This window comes from Salvelinus fontinalis, chromosome 5, assembly GCF_029448725.1.
Source record: "Salvelinus fontinalis isolate EN_2023a chromosome 5, ASM2944872v1, whole genome shotgun sequence".
Classification (NCBI taxonomy): domain Eukaryota; kingdom Metazoa; phylum Chordata; class Actinopteri; order Salmoniformes; family Salmonidae; genus Salvelinus; species Salvelinus fontinalis.
Window position 1 is genome coordinate 48,778,088 of NC_074669.1, and position 22,429 is coordinate 48,800,516.

The 22,429-nt window shown below is 40.3% G+C and overlaps 1 protein-coding gene and 1 non-coding gene across 3 annotated transcripts in view; one reads left to right on the plus strand and one right to left on the minus strand.

Annotated features, from left to right (window-relative positions):
* The window catches only part of cfap97 (cilia and flagella associated protein 97), a 32,297-nt gene extending 12,448 nt beyond the window's left edge, over nt 1-19,849 (minus strand). For both annotated transcript variants that reach the window (XM_055923761.1, XM_055923760.1), the window contains exons 1-6: nt 19,606-19,849; nt 18,363-18,716; nt 17,270-17,451; nt 15,438-15,606; nt 14,310-14,697; nt 13,592-13,893 (exon numbers count right to left, since the gene is read on the minus strand). In XM_055923761.1, the coding sequence (XP_055779736.1) occupies nt 13,592-13,893; nt 14,310-14,697; nt 15,438-15,606; nt 17,270-17,451; nt 18,363-18,683 (1,362 nt within the window). In that variant the 5' untranslated portion in view covers nt 18,684-18,716; nt 19,606-19,849. The remainder of the gene's footprint in view (nt 1-13,591; nt 13,894-14,309; nt 14,698-15,437; nt 15,607-17,269; nt 17,452-18,362; nt 18,717-19,605) is intronic.
* On the plus strand, nt 10,972-11,063 carry trnar-ucu (transfer RNA arginine (anticodon UCU)). Its single transcript is given in 2 exon segments — nt 10,972-11,008; nt 11,028-11,063. It is a non-coding gene; the product is annotated as a tRNA-Arg (tRNA).
* Nucleotides 19,850-22,429: the final 2,580 nt, after the last annotated feature.

Consider the following 22,429-nt stretch of genomic DNA (forward strand, 5'->3'; position numbering starts at 1 on the left):
CATCGGCAAGCTTAATGATGGTGTTGGAGTCGTGCCTGGCCGTGCAGTCATGAGTGAACAGGGAGTACAGGAGGGGACTGAGCATGCACCCCTGAGGGGCCACTGTGTTGAGGATCAGCATGGCGGATGTTTTACTACCTACCCTCACCACCAGGGGGCAGCCCGTCTGGAAGTCCAGGATCCAAAACATTTTCAAAGACTCCAGTCACCCAAGTCATAGAGTGTTCTCTCTGCTCCCGAACGGCAAGCGGTACCTGAGCACCAAGTCTAGGTCCAAAAGGCTCCTTAACAGCTTCTACCCTCAAGCCATAATACTACTGAACAATTATTCAAATGGCCACAAGGACTATTTACATTGACCCCCCCCTGTTTTAAACTTCTGCTTCTCGCTGTTTATTATCTATGCATAGTCACTTAACCCCTAGCTACATGTACAAATTACCTCGACTAACCTGTACCCCTGCACATTGACTCGGTCCGGTACCTCCTGTATATAGCCTCGGTATTGTTATTTTATTGTGCTAATTTATTTTATTTTTTACTTTAGTTTATTTAGTAAACATTTTCTTAACTCTATTTCTTGAACTGCATTGTTGGTTAACGGCTAGTAAGCATTTAACGGCAAGGTCTACCTGTTGTATTCAACTTGTCTAGGTCTTTTCATCAACTGATTTTAGCCATGGATTGCAATGGCTGTGGATTGCATGCATTGTTTAAATGAAATGTTGCCACATTGGCAGTTAGTCGTTTCAAATTATGGAATAATTCCTCTAAAACTGGTTGACTAGCTAGCTAACAAACATACAGTGCATATAAATTCTTCAAATTAAATATTTTACACAATATCTTATCACAGCAACACTATTATGGCTCTAGCCAGAAGTTTTGCTTTGGCATTTATGATTTATTCTACAATTCAAACATGGAGATTATCCCAAACTCCCGTTCCACCTACACCAAAAGACGTGGATGGAAATCTCCCCTTTCATATTGTGAACTTCGGCCATGAACAACTTTACCGACACCTGATATCACCTTCCCAACGGGAACAGCTGGGCCGCTTGGGGGAAGGTACACAGGAAACACTGCAGCGCCACAGACCGGTGTTAACTCCAACAAGCTGGTTGTTACCTTCAGCCTGCTACTCTGTGACGATGTACGACCAAACACCACAAAGCAAGCTAAACAACTATGCCAAAACTATGGTAAGACCGTAAAGAAGAATTCAAAAGCGGTGGCTTGTGATATTTGTAATTTGTTTGTTCACATAAAGTGTGGCGCTATCAACCCCTTGTCATATGATGAAGCTGTAAAGTCTCAAAGTAACATTTCGCTTGTGTGCAATTGTATGCTGTTTAAATGTGGTGCCAAACATTGGGATGCTGGACACAAGCAGGGATGATGAGTGCAATCTAGATGAGATAGTCAATGTATCAGCAGTGGGCACAGAAAATGACATGTTTGACTGTTTCAATCGGAGAGGACTTTTTATCCACGTGAACGCACGGAGCCTTCTGCCGAAATTAGAGGAACTAAAACTCCTTGCTTCTAACACACAGGCTGCAGTAGTCGCTGTGACAGACATGGCTCGGTGGGTCAATTGAGGACGATGAGGTTGAGTTACCAGGTTATAGCATTCATAGAATTGACGGAAACCGAAACTGTGTTTTTTACTAGGAATGATGTGCCTTTTAACCCTCGTTCAGATCTGAAAATGGATGGGTTTGAGGTTGCATAGGTAGATATACTTCTTCCTAAATGTCGTCCTATACTTGTTGGTGTGTGCTATCGGCCTCCTAAGCAGAATCATTTATATGATTTACTTGAATCGAATTGCTGTGATCACACTGTATTTGCTGATAGAGAATGTATTCTGCTTGGTGATTTTAATACAAATGTGCAGTTATCACTAGAGGTCGACTGATTAATCGGAATGGCCGATTAATTAGGGCCGATTTCAAGTTTTCATAACAATCGGAAATCGGTAATTTTGGACGCCGATTTAAAAAATAAATAAAAAATGACACCTTTATTTAACGAGGCAAGTCAGTTAAAACTTCTTATGGCTGCAGCCCGACGTCGGTACACTTATGACAACAGCCAGCTCAAAGTGCAGGGCGCGAAATTCAAAAGATATATTTTTTTAAATATTTAACTTTCACACATTAACAAGTCCAATACAGCATATGAACGGTACACATCTTGTGAATCCAGCCAACGTGTCCGATTTTTAAAATGTTTTACAGGGAAGACACAATATGTAAATCTATTAGCTAACCACGTTAGCAAAAGACACCACTTTTTTTACTCCAACAGTTTTTTACTCCATCAGTAGCTATCACAAATTCGACCAAATAAAGATATAAATAGCCACTAACCAAGAAACAACTTCATCAGATGACAGTCTGATAACATATTTATTGTATAGCATATATTTTGTTAGAAAAATTTGCATATTTCAGGTATAAATCATAGTTTACATTGCAGCTACAATCAGAAATTGCACCGAAAGCAGCCATAATATTTACAGACACCAACGTCAAATACCTAATTACTCATCATAAAACATTTCTGAAAAATACATAGTGTACAGCAATTGAAAGACAGGCATCTTGTGATTCCAGACAATATTTCCGATTTATCAAGTGTTTTACAGCGAAAACACAATAGAGCGTTATATTAGCGTACCACAATAGCCAAAAACACAAGCAATTTCCCATTAGCAAAAGTTAGCGATCGTAACAAACAAGCAAAAGATATATAATTTTTGACTAACCTTGATTTTCTTCATCAGATGACAGTCCTATAACATCAGGTTATACATACACTTATGTTTTGTTCGAAAATGTGCATATTTAGAGCTGAAATCAGTGGTTACACATTGTGCTAAAGTAGCATCTTTTTCCCACAACGTCTAAACAGCAACGATATTTTTCTGACACGTTTTCTGACACACATATTCTGACCAAATAGCTATTCATAAACATAAGTAAAAAATACATGTTGTATAGGAAATGATAGATCGATTAGTTCTTAATGAAATCGCAGTGTTAGAATTCTAAAAAATAACTTCATTACGCCATCCAGCTTCGGTATAGCTGAGTACCCCAAAGTTGGGCGCCCACGACTAATTCACATGCACGACAGATATATGAATTAGCATCATAAACTGTTTCTTACTTTTGGTGATCTTCCGTCAGAATGTTGGACAAAGTGTCCTTTGTCAAGAACAGTCGTTGTTTGGATTCAGAACGTTCATTTTCCCTCTCGATTTAGCACGCACACTTGCCAAGTGGCACAAAGCTCTCCAAGTCAACAAACGGAAGAGAACGGAACACGGCAAAACTCCCAAAAAATGTTCAATAATCTGATGAAACTATATTGAAAAAACATACTTTACGATGATATGGTCACATGTATCAAATAAAATCATAGCCGGAGATATTAGTCGTCCATAACGACAGCTAAACAGAAGGCAAATCCATGTCCCTTTCGCGCGCTCCAGAAAACAGAAAATGGACGGTCACGTCATACAAAGAGCTGTTATTCCACCTCAGACCAAGATAAACACGAAATTTCTTCTCTCACCGCCTCTTGACACACAGGGGAAGGTGTATGAAGTGCACGTAGACTCTTACGTATCATGCCCATGTATAGGCAGGGAGTAGAAGAGAGCCTCAGTTTCAGACATTCCACTTCCTGGTCAGGAAGTGTGCTGCAGAATGACTTCTGTTTCACTCAGAGAAATAATTCAAACGGTTTTAGAAACTAGAGAGTGTTTTCTATCCAATAATAATAATAATATGCATATTGTACGAGCAAGAATTGAGTACAAGGCCGTTTGAAATGGGCACATTTTATCTGGCTACTCAATACGCCCCCTGCAGCCCAAACAGGTTAAGAACACATTCTTATTTTCAATGACGGCATAGGAACGGTGGGTTAACTGCCTTGTTCAGGGGCAGAACGACAGATTTTTACCTTGTCAGCTCAGGGATTCAATCTTGCAACCTTACGGTTAACTAGTCCAACGCTCTAACCACCTGCCTCACGAGGAGCCTGCCTGTTACGCGAATGCAGTAAGAAGCCATGGTAAGTTGCTAGCTAGCATTAAACTTATCTAATAAAAAACAATCAATCAATCATAATCACTAGTTATAACTACAAATGGTTGATGATATTTCTAGTTTATCTAGCGTGTCCTGCATTGCATATAATCGATGCAGTGAGCATTCGCGAAAAAGGACTGTCGTTACTCCAACGTGTACCTAACCATAAACATCAATGCCTTTCTTAAAATCAATACACAGAAGTATATATTTTTAAACCTGCATATTTAGCTAAAAGAAATCCAGGTTAGCAGGCAATATTAACCAGGTGAAATTGTGTCACTTCTCTTGCTTTCATTGCACACAGAGTCAGGGTATATGCAACAGTTTGGGCCGCCTGGCTCATTGCGAACTAATTTGCCAGAATTTTACGTAATTATGACATAACATTGAAGGTTGTGCAATGTAACAGGAATATTTAGACTTAACTTAAACGTTAGCTTTCTTATATGGCACATATTGCACTTTTACTTTCTTCTCCAACACTTTGTTTTTGCATTATTTAAACCAAATTGAACATGTTTCATTATTTATTTGAGGCTAAATTGATTTTATTGATGTATTATATCAAGTTAAAATAAGTGTTCATTCAGTATTGTTGTAATTACAAATAAATAAAATAAAAATCTGCTTTTTTGGTCCTCCAATAATAGGTATCAGTATTGAAAAATCATAATCGGTCGACCTCTAGTTATCACCCGAGAGAAGTACACTAGTAAATGCCCTGTATAACTAATCAGTTATTTGGACTAAAACAACTGATTGTTGAGCCAACCCAGGGTTGTACTGACAGTAAATCAACTTTGGATTTGATTATTGTATCAGATCAAGAGAACGTCTCATGTACTAAACTGTGATGATGTTGATCAAGCTTGGCATCTTTTTAAAGATCTGTTTCTGTCTGCACTAGACTCTCTGGCTCCGATTAAAAAAATTCAAATCAAACAGTAGTCAGGGAAATGGATCACTTCTGAGATCTTAGACCTCATAAAGAAAAGGGTCCAGATTCAGATGCAGAAGGACAACTCTAGAACAAGATTATGATGGTTATATTAACTGCAGAGTCCAGGCAAGATAAAAAAATGGATAAGGCCAAATCCCAACATTATATAGACGTCGTTAATGACAACTTACATCAGCCTTGTAAACTGTGGAAAATTTTAAAGGATATTGGCTCAAAACCTCCCCATAAGGTAAAATCCTGTAGTATTGGCCTGGATATTGATGATATTTTATGTCATGACCAGACCATTTTTTTTACCACTATAGCCTCATCTCTGGTTAAGAAGTTACCCACCTGCTCTGGACACTATGGCTAGTCTTTCATTAACAAATTCTACCATAGCAGAGGTATCACAAATTATTTGTTTGAGCTGTGCATGGAAACAGAGGACAAAGTTTCCAATCTACTATGCTTAATGAGCACAAACAACGCAACTGGGCTGGATAACCTCCGTGCAAGATTCATAAAGGATAGTGCTTGTGTCACCGCTAAAATGATAACGCATTTTGTAAACCTTTCTATTAGTAGTGGTACATTTCCCAAGGATCTCAAAACAGCCCGGGTGGTTACACTCCACAAGAAGAGCAGTAAAACAAATGTAATAACTTACAGGCCTGTGTCAAACCTCAAAACCTTATACAAAGTTGTTGAGAGATAAGTGTTTAATCAACTTGAGGGATACCTTCTTGAGCACAAACTTCTTTATGAACTACAATCTGGTTTTAGAACAGCTCATTCCACTGATACTTATCCACCTTTTTGACCACATTAAGCAGGAAAGTGAGAAGGGGACCTATGCAGGTATGGTCATGTTAGACTTGTAGAAAGCTTTTGACACTGTGGACCATGATATTCTCCTGATGAAACTGAAATGCACGGGTCTAAATTATGTAGCAGTGAATTGGTTTCAGTCTTATCTGACCAACAGAACATAAGTATGTAATGTTGGTGATGTTCTGTCAGAGGCCAAAGAAATATCCTGTGGAGTACCGCAGGGATCAATTTTAGGGCCTCTCTATTTTTTTTTATATACGTTAATGATATGCCAGATAAAGCAAGAGTTTGCACGTTACTGTATGCTGATGATTCAGCCATACTGGTATCAGGAAAGGATACAGTTTACAGTTTACATTGAGGAGACCCTGAGTAAAGAATTGCATTTTGTTAGAGATTGGTGGTCTGACAACAAATTGTCATTACATTTGGGAAAAACTTAATCGATTTTGTTTGTAACAAAACGTAGATTGCTTAGGGTTGACAAGATAACGGTAAACTGTGCAGGCAAGGAGATGGAATCTAAAACAAGTATCTTATCGGTGTGTCCCTAGATCAATCCCTTTCTAGAGACCTAATTGCTGCTAAAATCCTTTCTAAAATGGTGAACAAATTGAAATGTTTATATCGTAACACTAGTTATTTTAACACTAAAGTTAAGAAACTGCTTGCCTCAACCTTGATTCAGTGTCATTTTGATTATGTCTGCTCTGCTTGGTATAGTGGGCTATCAAAAAGCTGAAAAAGAGAATGCAGGTTATGCAAAATAATGTTATCAGGTATATGCTGAATGTCCCCCCTAGGACCCACATGGGGGTACAGGAGTTCCGGGAAGTGGGCTTGTTGCCTTTCGAGTCCAGAGTGGACCAACTTAAACTTAAATCATATGTTTGACATCTTATTAAATGTGCCCCAGGTTACATGAAAAACCACATTGATATGGTCTACTCTATAACCAACACAGTCACAATACCAGATCTAGTCTTATGTCTTGTAAAATCCCAAGAGTAAACAGTACTGCGAGTCATTTGTCTATGGAATAGCCTTCCCTTGGAGATCATGCAAAGAAAAAGTAAAAATAGCTTTAAAAAGCAGGCAAAGGTTTTCATTTGGACATTGTCTAAGTAAGAAAAAAACACTACACTGCCTCTTGTGCCCCCTACTGCTGGTCAGATGTATTTATTTGAAGGATCGGTATGATTTGCAATGAATAGATTGTTTTAGTGTGAAATGAATATGGTTGATTTTTAAGGTTAGGGAGAAGTGCAGTGAATAGTGCCACTTTTCAGGATGTCAATATAAATGAATGTATTTATGGTTGTTTGTAATTTTGTCTTGCCTTTTAAATCATTATATACGTTTTCGTTTTTACCATTGAGAACCACTTTGGAAACAAGTGTTTTAATTAATACTTTCAAGTGATATCCTCTGGGTCCACATTGTCCATTTTGTTGTATATGTCTGTTTCCCAAAATAAATTACATTCAATGTGACAAATATAATTTAATTTTGATTTTAATATACTTTTGAGCATGGTGAAGTTATTATTTACACTTTGGATTGTGTATCAATAAACCCAGTCACTACAAAGATACAGGCGTCCTTCCTAACTCTGTTGCCGAGAGGAAGGAACCCAGGCCAGTTAAGAGTTTAATGGCTGTGACAGGAGAAAACTGCGGATGGATCAACAACATTGTAGTTACTCCAAAAATACTAACCTAACTGACAGAGGGAAAAGAAAGAAGCCTGTACAGAATAAAAAATACCCCAAAACATGTTTGCAACAAGGCACTAAAGTAATACTGCAAAAAATGTGGCAAAGTGATTTCACTTTTATGTCCTGAATACAAAGTGCTATGTTTGGGGCAAATCCAATACAACACATTACTGAGTACCACTCCCCATATTTTTAAGCATAGTGGTGGCTGCATCATGTTATGGGTATGCTAGTAAGGAGGACTGGGGAGTTTTTCAGCATAAAAATAATCTACGGAATAGAGCGAAGCACAGGCTAAATCCTAAAGGAAAACCTGGATCAGTCTGCTTTCCTCCAGACACTGTGAGACTAATTCAACTTTCAGCAGGACAATAACCTAAAACAGAAGGTCAAATCCACACTGGAGTTGCTTACCAAGAAGTCAGTGTACAGTCAGGTCCATAAGTATTTGGACAGTGACACAACTTCCATAATTTTGGCTCTGTATGCCACCACAATGGATTTGAAAGGTAACAATCACAATGTGCTTTAAGTGTAGACTTTCATCTTTAATTTAAGGGTTTTGGATGAACCGTGTACGAATTACAACCATTTTTATACATAGCCCCCCAATTTTAGGGGCACAAAAGTAATTGGATAAACTAACATAATCATAAATTAAATTGGGATGTTTTAATACTGCAAATCCTTTGCAGTCAATGACTCCCTGAAGCCTGGAACCCATAGACATACCCAGATGCTGGGTGTCTTCCCTTGTGATGCTCTGCCAGGCCTTTACTGCAGCGGTCTTCAGTTCCTGCTTGTTATTGCAGCGTTTTTCCTTTATTTGATAGATTTTTAAAATATATTTTTTATTACTTTTACCCCTTTTTCATGGTATCCAATTGGTAGTTACAGTCTTGTCCCATCGCTGCAACTTCCGTACGGACTCGGGAGAGGGGAAGGTCGAGAGCCGTGCGTCCTACGAAACACAACCCAGCCAAGCTGCACTTCTTCTTGACACAATGCCTGCTTAACCCGGAAGTCAGCCGCACCAATGTGTCGAAGCAAACACCGTACACCTGGCGACCGTGTCAGCGTGCATTGCGCCCAGCCCAATTGTGCGCCGCTCCATGGGTTTCCTGTCTACATGCCCACACCATAACACTACCTCCACCTTGATTCACGAGGTGGAATGCTTCGGATCATGAGCAGTTACTTCCCTTCTCCATACTCTTCTCTTCCCATCATTCTGGTACAAGTTGATCTTTGTCTCATCTGTCCATAGGATGTTGTTCCAGAACTGTACAGGCTTTTAAAGATGTTTTTTGGCAAACTCTAGTCTGGTCTTGCTGTTTTGAGGTTTACATCTTGTGGTAAACCATCTGTATTTACTCTGGTGAAGTCTTCTCTTGATTGTTGCCTTTGACACAGATACGCCTACCCAAGGGTGTTCTTGATCTGGCCAACTGTTGTGAAGGGTATTTTCTTCATCAGGGAAAGGTCTTCCGGGCCTCTTGGTGTTCCTGAGCTCACCAGTGCGTTCTTTCTTTTTAAGAATGTACCAAATAGTTGATTTGCCACACCTAATGTTTTTGGTATCTCTCTGATGGGTTTGTTAAGATTTTTCAGCCTTATGATGGCTTTCTTCACTGGCAGTGACATCTCTTTGGACCTTTTACTCAGGGTTAACAGCAACAGATTCCAAAGGCAAATGTCAAACTTAAAATCTCTAGACTTTTTACCTGCTAACTTGTAAATGAACTAATGAGGGAATAACAACACACCTAGCAATGGAACAGATGAGCAGCCAATTGTCCAATTACTTTTGGTCCACATATAAAAGTACTGTAATTCCTACACCGTTCACCCGATTTGGATGTGTATACCCTCAAATTAAAGCTGAAAGTCTGCACTTTCAGCTCATATTCATTATTTAATTTCAACTCCAATGTGCTGTGATAGACAGCTAAAAAAATAATAACTTGGTCAATGTCCAAATATTTATGGACCTAACTATGTTTCTGAGTTGGGGAATTACATTTCTGACTTAAATCTGCTTGAAAATCTATGGCAACACTTGAAAATGGTTGTCTAGCAATGATCAACAACCAATTTGAGTTTAAAGAATTTTGAAAAGAATAAATAGGCAAATATTGTACAATCCAGGTGTGCAAAGGTCTTAGATACTTACCCAGAAAGACTCACAGCTGTAATCACTACCAAAGGGGATTCTAACATGTATTAACTCAGGGGTGTGAATACTTATGTAAATGAGATATTTCTGTATTTCATTTTCAATAAATTAGCAAAAAATAAATTACCATGTTTTCACTTTTTCATTACGGGGTATTGTGTGTAGATGGGTGAGAAAAAAAAGCTATTTAATACATTTTGAATTCAAACTAACAACAAAATATGGAATAAGTCAAGGACTATTAATACTATCTGAAGGCATTGTATCTAAATATGTAAATTAGTTTAACTATCCCTTTAAAAGCGGTGCTAGAGTCAAGAGAGACTATGCTGCTCCCAATACTTAAATCCCTCAATTACACCAAATCCATATTATTGAACAGTGCAATTGTGAAGATGCCCCTTTCTGCATCGACACGTCACCTTATGTGAGGTTTACTAGATTGTACTTTCCATTAGTGACCAGTGACCACCTAAGCAATGATTATTTTAATGGAATGCCTTTTTTATGTCTCAGTGCATGATTGTGTTTAATATTTCCATACTTCAAATAAAGTATGGAGAGCAGTAGATTAAGTGCTAAACCAGTTTAAGACAAGATCCAACTCAAAAATTGTATGAGCGCTAGGAAGGAATAGGCATGACTCTCCTATTTTAAATAGAGTAATCTGTGCCATAAAACCTTTAAATTAAACATTTACAGTGTTTAAAACAATTCTCATTGTATAAACTGCCTTAATTTTGCGGGACCCCAGGAAGAGTAGCTGCTGCAATGGCAGCAGCTAATGGGGATCTATAATAAATACTAATACAAATCTCTCTTAGTGCAGGGCTGTTGGAGTAGAGGTTGGGGTTGGCCTTGAACTCTATATAATGTCAATCTGTGCTGCCACCACTGTTGTGTCCACTGCCACCTGCTACCGTCTCTCTATGGCCGTACTGTGTCTGCTTTCACTGACCGGCCTGTGCTCTCAGACAGCATACACAACCCTGGCAATTCTCCCTGATTAGGCTCTCTCTCCCTACACACACACACACACACACACACACACACACACACACACACACACACACACACACACACACACACACACACACACACACACACACACACACACACACACACACACACACACACACACACACACACACACACACTTCAAAAGATTCAGTTTCACACACGTGCAACAGGTGGCTCCGTGGCGCAATGGATAGCGCATTGGACTTCTAGGCTTGTGAATGTGAGGTGATTCAAAGGTTGTGGGTTCGAGTCCCACCGGAGTCGCACTTTTTTTTAAATGGATACAGGAAAATATGACAAAGACAAAATTATCTTAGTAACTCTTTTAGCAAATTTTTGTTGTGAAAAGTAGTTTATCATTTCGAAAGAGACTTGAGTAAGGCAAAATTCTGATATGTATCTTTGGCTAAATACTATATATTTCTCAACGATCTACTAAAACACGTATTTTTGTGGGCTAAATTTAACATAGTGACTTTTTTAAACATTGTTACAGCCTTATTCTAAAATTGATTAAATAGTTTTTTCCCCCTCATCAATCTACACACAATACCACATAATGACAAGACAAAACAGGCAAAACTTTTTGCAAATGTATTAAAAATAAAAAGTATTCAGACCCTTTACTCAGTACTTTGTTGAAGCACCTTTGAAATCTTTGCCTAGATCCTCCCAGTACATGCCGCTGAAAAACATCCCCACAGCATGATGCTGCCACCACCATGCTTCACCGTAGGGATGGTGCCAGGTTTCCTCCAGACGTGACGCTTGGCATTCCAGCCAAAGAGTTCAATATTGGTTTTATCAGACCAGAGAACCTTGTTTGAGAGTCCTTTAGGTGCCTTTTGGCGAACTCCAAGCAGGCTGTCATGTGCCTTTTTCTGAGTGGCTTCCGTCTGGCCACTCTACCATAAAGGCCTGATTGGTGGAGTCCTCACCACAGAGGAACACTAGAGCTCTGTCACAGTGACTTCGGGTTCTTGGTGACCTCCCTGACCAAGGCCCTTCTCCCCCGGTTGCTCAGTTTGGCAGGGCGGCCAGCTATAGGAAGAGTCTTGGGGGTTCCAAAAACTTCTTCCATTAAGATAGTGATGGAGGCCACTGTGTTCTTGGGGACCTTCAATGCTGCAGACATTTTTTGGTACCCTTCCCCGAGATCTGTGCCTCGACACAATCCTGTCTCGGACCTCTACAGACAATTCCTTCGAACTCATGGCTTGGTTTTTGCTCTGACATGCACTGTGAACAGTGGAACATTATATAGACAGTTGTGTGCCTTTCCAAATCATGTTCAATCAATTGAATTTACCTCAGGTGGACTCTAATCAAGTTGTCAAAACATCTCAAGGATGATAAATGGAAACAGGATGCACCTGAGCTCAATTTCGAGTCTCATAGCAAAGGTTCTGAATACTGTAAATAATGTATTTCAGTATTTTTTGTAATACATTTGTAAAAATTTCTAAAAACCTGCCTTCGCTTTGTCATTATGTAGGATTGTGTGTAGATTGAGGGAAAACAATAATTTAATCAATGTTAGAATAATGCTGTAACGTAACCAAATGTGGAAAAGGTGAAGGGGTCTGAATACTTTCCAAATGCACTGTATATTTCTCTCTTGCTTCTCCTTCAGTTTGGAAGAAATGTATTTGTTCAAAACTGTTAAACTATTGTCTTTCTCTGAGTCAATTACTCATCACATGTTATACACTGCAGTGCTAGCTAGCTGTAGCTTATGCTTTCAGTACTAGATTAATTCTCTCATCGGGTTGACAACATGTCAGCTGTTCTCCAGCTACATCATGTTGCAACCCTACAGAGTGCTGTTGAGGCTAATGTAGACCTTCTTTGGAAAATAGTATGTTTTAATCAATTATTTTGTGACGTGATTATATTTAGTATAGTTTAATCTAAAAAGGATAACTTTTTTAATGTTTTACCATTAATATTTTTATGAAATTCACTGAGGAGGATGGTCCTCCCTTCATCCTCTGAGGAGCCTCCACTGCCTCACAAGTAGAGGATTATAGTTTTCAAACTAAAAGTGTGTGCACGCAGACAGGAGTTTGTGTGCAAATGGAACCAAAATGTCCATTACATATGTTTTCTGGAAAATTCACAGAAATATTGTCCTTTGAAGGATTGTTTGGGACTTTGGGTTTAGCCAGCAAGGCCTCATTTAAGGACGTAGAACTTTTAGTCTGTACATAACATGGAACAGTTCTGGGCAGTAAAGAGTTAGTTTTTCAAAATGCTTTTGCTGCAGCAACGTACATCACAGGATGAAGCCAAGCGTCAAGTTCATAGCGATCTTCTAACCACAATACACAATAATATGCCCCTGATGGCGCAGCTACAGTGCTGTGAAAAAGTATATGCCCACTTTCTAATTTTCTCTACTGTTGTATACGTTTGATGCTAACATTATCAGATCTTCAACCAAATCCTAATATTAGATAAAGGGAACCCGAGGAAACAAATAACACAACAATTACATACCTATTTTCATAAACAAAGTTATGCAACACCTAAATCCCCTGTGTGAAAAAGTAATTGCCCCCTTACACTCAAAAATTGGTTGTGCCACCTTTAGCTTAAAAAATATAGAAAAATCAGAAAGGGGGCAAATACTCATTTGAGTACTCATTTGAATACTAATTTGATTTCATTTGACTCACTTGAGCTTGAAATAAACAAAAATCCCAATAAACACAATGTAACTTTGAAACAATAAAGCCAAACACCCAATGACAAAAGATAAGTTACACACACAAAAAGAGAAGAACACTCACCAGGTTCTCCTTCTCGATGCGCTGCTGCTCGCGCTGCCTGTTGAGGGCGCTGTGGTAGAGGCGGACAGGGGGCGGACCCCCTCCTCCTCCGTTGGACCTCCTCCGGGAGCTACTGGTGGTGCTGGTGCCCCCCGTACTACCCGGTCTCGAGTGGGGCGAGGGGCGCGACAGCTGGCGCAGCAGCCTCTGGTTCTCCCGGTCAATCTGCCGCACCTCGTCGTTGCTAAAGGAGTAATTCTTCCTGTTCCTGCCTCCACTGGGACAGTCAATGGCAAGGCCACTCCCCAGGCGACTGAGGAAGGCTTCAGAGAGAGAGGAGGGAGAGATGACAGAGGAGGAAGCAGCAGATAAACATTTTGTTAGTTAGCTGTCTGATTTGTTACAAATGGAGCATGTGTCTGACTATATGGTGGAAAGACTACTGTATTTATTTCATTTTTACTTTTGTGTTTACTAAGAAAAGGCTATGTTTTTTATTTAAGTAGTATGTGTTCAGGAAGTGGAAATTAGTCTAAACTATAAGAAGTTTGTTAATGGGTATTTATATTTTGTGTTTTAAGTTATCATTTCAGTTTTACTTGGTGTTATCACTGTTACACACAATGAAAATATTTATAAAAACATATGTAAACCGCCACTTTTTCAGATAGCTCCTGTCCTCCTGGACTGACCCCCCCGCCCGCACACACACCTCAGCCCCTGCTTCTCCCCACCTCACCTTCTTCTACATCTGGGTTCCAGGAGCCCCCTTCCTCCTCCTCCTGGGGTATGCTGCTGAGGTTACCAGTGGGAGCGCTCCCCTCTGTCCCTCTATGCTGCTGCTGCTGCCTGACACCCACACCCCCAGGCCCCACACCCTCCTCCTCCACCACGACCCTCCCCACTCCCAGGTCCAGGGACTGGGCCGGGCTGACGTCGGGGGTGGACAGTGGGGTCACATCAGTCACGGTGTCCTCCTCTTCTTCAAGGGTGGTGGTGGTGTGAGGCATCTCTCTGGGCGCTGCCGAGCCAAGCCTGGGGGGCCTCCATCTGGGGGAGGAGGGCATGGAAGTCTGGTGGGTTGGGAGACCGGGCTTGGGAGAGGGCTCTGGGCATCCGGTATGCACCTGAAGGAAGAATAAGATGCATTCAGGGAGTTGTTTTAAATGTTAAAACGAGATAAATTCTGGATTTTAAGAGTGTCTTAACTCCTGCTGAACAACTTACTGCGACCATAACAGTGCCTACATTTACATTTGAGTCATTTAGCAGATGCCTTTGAAGCTCTTTTCCAGACTGTTATGCAGATTGACATACAGTTAGCAGCGATTCTCAGTACTCCTGTGCCAGTTGAGTACTGCAGGTTTTTGTCCCAGCTTAGCGCCATCACACCTGATTCAACTTATCAACAGATTATGAAGAAAAATAAGGCTCAGTGGCAAATTAATGTCCAACTAGTCAGTTACAACTGTGTGGAGTTTGTGACAGCAACTATGTGAGCTTATTATACACACTATGTCCTGGGACTTCTATGATATTCTATACAGAAGACCCCCTTACCTTCCTCATCTTCATTAGTGCAAACCGTAGTGAAACATTTTGCTACAAAAACGTGTTTCTTATTAGGTCCCTCCCCATTTCAGCCCGTTTGGTTCGTAGTGAATTCAACCCAGGTGTTTCACTGCTGAGCTGGGACAAATAGCTGGACCCTGTGCGAATACTCTTAAAATGCATCCTGCTTTCGTCCCTTCCTTGAAGTAACCATTGGGTATGCGTCCAAAGCTGGGCAGTACGGCAGCTCTCTCCAGGAGCAGGATTGAGAATGACTAGCCTAAGCCAGTTAGACAAGAACAAGTTATAATCCTACCATGTCCACAGAGTGAGAGGGCTCGGAGGAGCAGCTCTCCCCACTGCTGTAGCTCTCATCCGTCTCCGACTCGGATGAAGTGGAAGATGGGGACAAGCTCCTGTGGCGGAGCTTCCTGACAGGCTTCTTGGGAATGCCGTGTTGTGTCCCAATAGGTCCGGGTATCAACCTTGGGTTAACAAAATATAGAGTCACGAAACAAAGGCTTACCCATCCAACTGAATGACATGGCACAGTCTAGATAAGAACACATTTTTTTACATTTACATTTTAGTCATTTAGCAGACGCTCTTATCCAGAGCGACTTACAGTAGAGTGCATACATTTTTATTACATTTTACATACTGAGACAAGGATATCCCTACCGGCCAAACCCTCCCTAACCCAGACGACGCTATGCCAATTGTGCGTCGCCCCACGGACCTCCCGGTTGCGGCCGGCTGCGACAGAGCCTGGGCGCGAACCCAGAGACTCTGGTGGCGCAGCTAGCACTGCGATGCAGTGCCCTAGACCACTGCGCCACCCGGGAGGGTATAGTTTTCACACAACCTGGTAAACAGAGGATGCAAATGCTTTGCCTGCATATTGGAACACTATACTGTTGATTTGATGTCTGTAATGCACAGGTGTCAAAATCATTCCACGGATGGCAAGTGTCTGCAGGTTTTCACTCCTCCCTTGTACTTGATTGATCAATTAACCCCATCAGTCCTGAGGCCCCATCTAAAATTGGCTCCATTTCCATTTCCATTCCATTTATCCAACTTTCATATATCGGCATGTCCAGCCCCTATAATTAGCCTCATAATGAAGTCTTTTACCATTGTAGGACAACCAGGGCTACAAGTAGAACACAAAACAATTTGAAATAAACAGTTGCATTTACAAGTTTTATTTATTGAAAATGTCAATAAAAAAAACAAGTCTCAGAAGCAAATGAATATCCAACTAGTCAGTGACAACTGTATGGAGTTTGTGACAGCAACTATGTGACCTTATTACAGTATTATAGACACTATGTCCTGGGATTTCCTATGATCTTCTATGTAGAAGAACCCCTTACCTAACAACTCATGTAACTTGTGAACATCATAAAGCAAAACATGTTACATGTGCATGTTCGTGAGAGTCTCACAGTAGATATCTTTTAATAGTTTGTAGCTCAAACCATTAGGACTCTACAGACGTTTTTGTAAGACCCGACCCGGGCTCCTTGAGGATCCATCCTTGTCTCACAAACACTGCTCTAGCTCAGCCTCCGTTGATCACAGACTAATGAGCAAGGCAGTTAACCCCCAACAACAACTGCTCCCCGGGCGCCGATGATGTGGATGTCAACTAAGGCAGCCACCCGCACCTCTCTGATTCAGTATTGGTATCTACGGATGCAGACGAAATAAACACATCCAACGGTCAAACTCAGAAGTCTTTAGCTCAAACAAAAATGTTTAAAAGTGCTTATAAGTCCAAAATGAAACAGCATTACGGTGGGACTCATTGAGTTAAGGTCACTGATTAGTTAGGAACTCCACTCACGTGGTTGTTTAGGTCTTAAATGGACACAAATTGAAAGGAAATCACAAAAACTAGCAGACATTGCCCTCCACGAAATGAGTTTGACCCTCCTGCATAATGTTACATGCTTGTTTGCTGCCATCTTGGCCAGGCCTCTTTTGGGAAAGACATTTATAATCTCAATAGTCACTTATAAATAATAAATACATAAAATAATAAATACATGAAAATAATAAATTGTATGCCTGATTTAAATGTTGAGAAGGAAATATGGGATTCCTAAATAATAAGGAAAATAAATCATAAAATCTTTGAACCTTTGACCCAGTGGCCTCCCTGAATCTTCCTCGCTTTCATCTTGGCTCTGATGATAGCCATCTTCATCATCATCGGCACCTTCTTCCTGCTCCTCTGCCGATGACGCCGTGCGGATGTCGCTGGAGCTCTTGGAGTGGATGCTAGATACCTCCTCTGCACCGCTGCCGTCCTTCACCTCCGACTAGACAGGTAAGTGAATATAGTTTACAACTACTACAGATATTACAACGGACCATGGTTTGACATATTTGTTTTACTCAGCTCCCTGGTCATGGAGCAGTTCTCAAGCTTTTGATGGATGTGTTATTGAAATGATTATCACTAAGAACATGAATGATTGAGGATTGCATTTGATTTGACTACTGTTTCTTTTAAAATCTGTACTGTATTGTATAAAAACAATTGGAATTCTAATGGACATTTTTAGGATTAAATCATGTATTTTTTTCAAATAATTATGCTTCCTTGACATTGATTTTGATTAGGCCTCAATTCCAATGTACCCCACGCCTGGGCAGTTGCATTGAGTGACATAATGCCACCTTGTGGCGTAAAGTAGAATGAGGAAGCCACAGACTTTTAAAATGTTTTTATTTAACCTTTATTTAACTAGGCAAGTCAGTTAGGAACAAATTCTTATTTACAATAACGGCCTCTCTCGGCCAAACCCTAAACAGGATGACGCTGGGCCAATTGTGCACAGCCCTATGGGACTCCCAATCACGGCTGGTTATGATACAGCCTGGAATCGAACCAGGGTCTGTAGTAACGCTTGTAGCACTGAGATGCAGTGCCTTAGACCGCTGCGCCCCTCGGGAGCCCTGCAACTTTCCTACTACAAGTTATTACTCCTGCATGCTGTTATGTCTGCATGTGCACTGTAAATCAGTTACAGATAGGGTGCATTCTGATTTTATAATAAAGTACTTGTTGCCCTCTCCTTGTGACTTCACCTTTACCCTGGCTAAAGTTATTGGGAAAAGTCACAAGGGAAATGGTAAAAGATGACAGTGGTTATTTTCATCAGACTATCCTTGTTCATGCCTTTCTTACAGAACATTCACCAAATAGCGTCACCATTAGCATGCCTACCTCTGATTTATTGGACGATATGCTAGAAGACCTGCTCCTCCTGTCTTCGGCCTCAAAGCCATGACCCTTCACCTCTGTCCTCGGTTGAAATATTACTCCTGCAGGACTAGGGTCCCTAGTACCACCACCGGACCTCTCTGTACCACTACGCCGCTCTGTCTGTGTAGCCTCCGGCTGGATGTCTGGCTCCTTTCTAGCCTCAGAGCTTATTTCCCTCTTTCTTTCACTCTTCCCTTGCTCTTTGCCGATGCTGTCACAATCAGCGTCGCTGTCGAAAAACGAGTGATCCACCTCGCCCTCCAGTTCTTTGGGGCTGTACATAACAGTTGTCTCCTTCAGCACTCTGGTCGAGAACTGGAGAGAGATAAGGGGACATTTAAAAATATATATATTCGATACTCTCAGCTGGTTAATACTTCATTTAAATTCGAAACGGTAGCCTGTAGGTGACCCTCCAATCATCAATGATTGACATATTTAATCAAACCAGCATTAGTAATGTTTAGGCTATATGCATTGTATTTGTTGACAAACGGCTTCGTACACACAATCTAGCTACCTACATAATGTCAGCTACAGTAGCTAGCTAGCTAACTGTGAAGGAAGTCTAAAAAGCACTTTTACAGTACCCAATGCCAAAGGCATTTAGCTATTTTATTTGACCACAGGACAATGCATCTAGCACTTAATTGCAAGTTTTATTGATCAACGTAAAACATCCACATTTCTAATTGAAGAGCTAGCTAACTCTAGTAAAACAGTTAATAGGTGTACGTTAGCAAGGTGTGGAAGTTCCTTGATATCACTGACGTTAACGTTAGCTAGTTAACGTTACTGTTAAGCTAGCTAGTAGTTAACGTTACCTAGCTAGTAGAAAGACTGACACTTTTACAGTCAGTACCCAAAGTGACGTTACCCAAGAAATTCTGCATTCAGTAATTTATTTGACTACAGGACACTGCATATAACGCTTCAGTGTAGCCTTGATTGACGGGAAAGCTAGTAACGTTAGCTAGCTCAAGTAAAACATCCACATCTCAAATGGAAGTTAGCTAGCTAGCATAAAGACAGACAGTTAACTTTACTGTAACGTTATCAAGTCAGTATCCTACAAAAGACCGAATCACATCGGCTGATCCTATCAAGAAAGCTCTGCTAACGTCAGCCACCTAACCTAGCTAGCTAACGTTAGCTAGCTAGTTACAATAAAGCACACTAGCCATATTTTTTTTTACGACCTTACCTGGCATGCACGCTAAATGTATGACTCAAGACAAATCAGTTGGTTAATTAGCTAGCTTTGTTTTTTAGTCTATGCCGTTATAACCAAGCAGTCTCCATGTAACGTTACTTTAAATGGCATATTGAAAGGAGTTTGCTAACGTTACATGAAACGAAGCTAGACTAAATATGTGTGGGTTGAATAGCTACTGTAACTAAGCAACGTCTTCTTTTTAGTGTGGCTTTCCGGAAGACTAGACGCTGTGGGCAGGGTTGCCAGGTTATCTAAATTTCTAGCCCAATGACCCTAAAATTACACCTAAGGCCTGAAAACTATCCCAATTGTTTTTGCGCAACAAGAGAGTACTTGACACATTAAACCCAATAAACTGTTTTTCCATAAATTAATCGAGCAAATTAAGAAGGAATATCTTCTAAGTAACTTGTAATGACGTTATGATCGGGTTTCCATCAAAATAAAAAGTATTGCGAGTTAGTTAAAGTAATAAAGGAATTTGAATATGTTGCAAGAGAAAAGATAATTCAGGCCAGATCATTTCTATCAATGGATGTCGATTTAACTCTGTCTATTTTTGGCATACATTTGACAGGAGAGTTAGAGTGATGAAAGTTAGACAGAGGATATCGAAATCTCTACCCAAGAAACACTTGGAAGAATTTAAAAAACGAATGTTATGCAATTTTTCGGGAAATTGTGCCTTAATAAGTGCCAGATGTTAAGACTACATACAACCCGTTATAAATGGCCTATTTGCTAGATTGGCTTGTCATTTCTATAGGCATAGGCTCCTGACTCAAATCTTGGTTTATGATTGCAATTCAACTTTGCCATTGGTTTGCTTAGCTAAATGCAGGTAGCCTATAGCCCCTGATAGGCCTACATCTAATTTCAGATAGTCTAGGCAAGATGTAAACTGAACGATTTAGCAATTTGCTTAGTTGAAATTGACATTCTAATTTATTCAACATGAATAGTGAGGTTATTTAGAGGTAAACATTGCTTGTACAGTATTGTCCAATAGCCTGCTGGAATACGCTTTTGGGGATGGGGTCTTAATTTAAATCACACAAAAAATATTAACAATATGGATATGAACTGAATATGCTTGACAACATCAACCAGTGTTTTATCTGGAGCCTAATCTGACTGACTGTTACTGTCAATCTAATGCATTCTAACAACAGCTGACAATTGCGATAGAGCTGTGACCAATGCTCCCTACAATTTTGGGGGGCACTGAGCAAATTTTAGGTCTTGTGAGCAGAAACTTGAACATTGTGAGAATTTAAAATGAACACTTAGGCTGTACCCTTACAGTTTTAGACAGTAGCCAATAGGCTATTGTGGCTATCTGAGCATAATGTAGGCCTACCAACAAAACCAATGGAGCAAATCCCATAACATTTTCACATGGAAATAGCTTTTGGTTTCTATGATATAGCCTACAGTAGCCTATAGGGGCGGCAGGGTAGCCTAGTGGTTAGAGCGTTGGACTAGTAACCGGAAGGTTGCAAGTTCAAATCCCCGAGCTGACAAGGTACAAATCTGTCGTTCTGCCCCTGAACAGGCAGTTAACCCACTGTTCCTAGGCCATCATTGAAAATAAGAATTTGTTCTTAACTGACTTGCCTAGTTAAATAAAGGTTAAAATAAATAAATAAAAAAAATATGTGGTGTTCAACGCAGGCCTACATTGCATGAGACTTTTAAAAACGTTTTTACATTATGAAGGGCTTGATATTAATACTTTTTTACTTGGTCTGTAACATGATGTACCAAATAGGCGACTGTAAATTGCATTGTATTGTGTTGTATGATGCAAGAAACCACTTTACAATATAAAATGAATTATTATTAACAGACAGAGAATTAGACAATGTAAATTGTTGTAATATTTGTTCTGTCTTTGGAGGATTAAGCAGAAATCCCCCATCCGCTTGTTTTAAAAATAGCTATATTTTGGAGATCATTTCATTTTCAAATACCGAAAGTGAGAGGTTGTAATCTGAATAAAGGGAAAAAGGCCCTTTGCAACACAGGGGGACATTCTTACTAATCTGCTAGAGAAACAGTTTGGATTTGAGTATAGCTTTGTATGATGTAAGCCTTTAATGAGAGGTCTAATGCTTTAATATTTAATAAAAATATATTTATTAAAGAACTATTTAATATTTCTGCCCTCCGAATTCATATTAATTAGATAAATAGGCCTGTTTCATTTTATCTGGCTTGCCATTCCAAGGCTCTGAAAAGCATCCAATTATCTCTGGTCCCGTGCCGTCGCTGGGTCGCGGATATGACAGGTTCAGGAGGCCCTTAGCACTTCATATCTGGATTAAAGACTACTGCCATTCTGTTGGCATACCTTTTATAGATAACTTTGACACCTTCTGGAAACAGAAGATGCTCTACAGGCATGACAAAGTCCATCCAAATCATCTTGGCTCCTGGACTCTTTCCACACATTTCAAGGCTGCGTTGAGACAATGACTTATCAATTAAGCAAGCCCTGCTCAGATAATTCCTACTTTTGTGTCGCTGAGTTGTCGTAGTTCTGCAGAAAATGTACATAATCCCAAGAGCATTGGAAGTCCCTTGAATGCCTCTATTGATCCTATAGCAATTGCATGCAGTAAGCATGTGTCTATGAACCAGAGTTATACTGTTAGCACTGAGGTGGTGTGCCCTAGTAGGAAGTTGGCTGTGTGCAGCTCACCCTCCACTATCAGCTCAAACATAAATATCACTGTCATGTCCCCTCTCTCCACTGGGATTATCTGCCTCAAACCCTATTACAGGGGCTGAGTCACTGGTTTACTGGTGC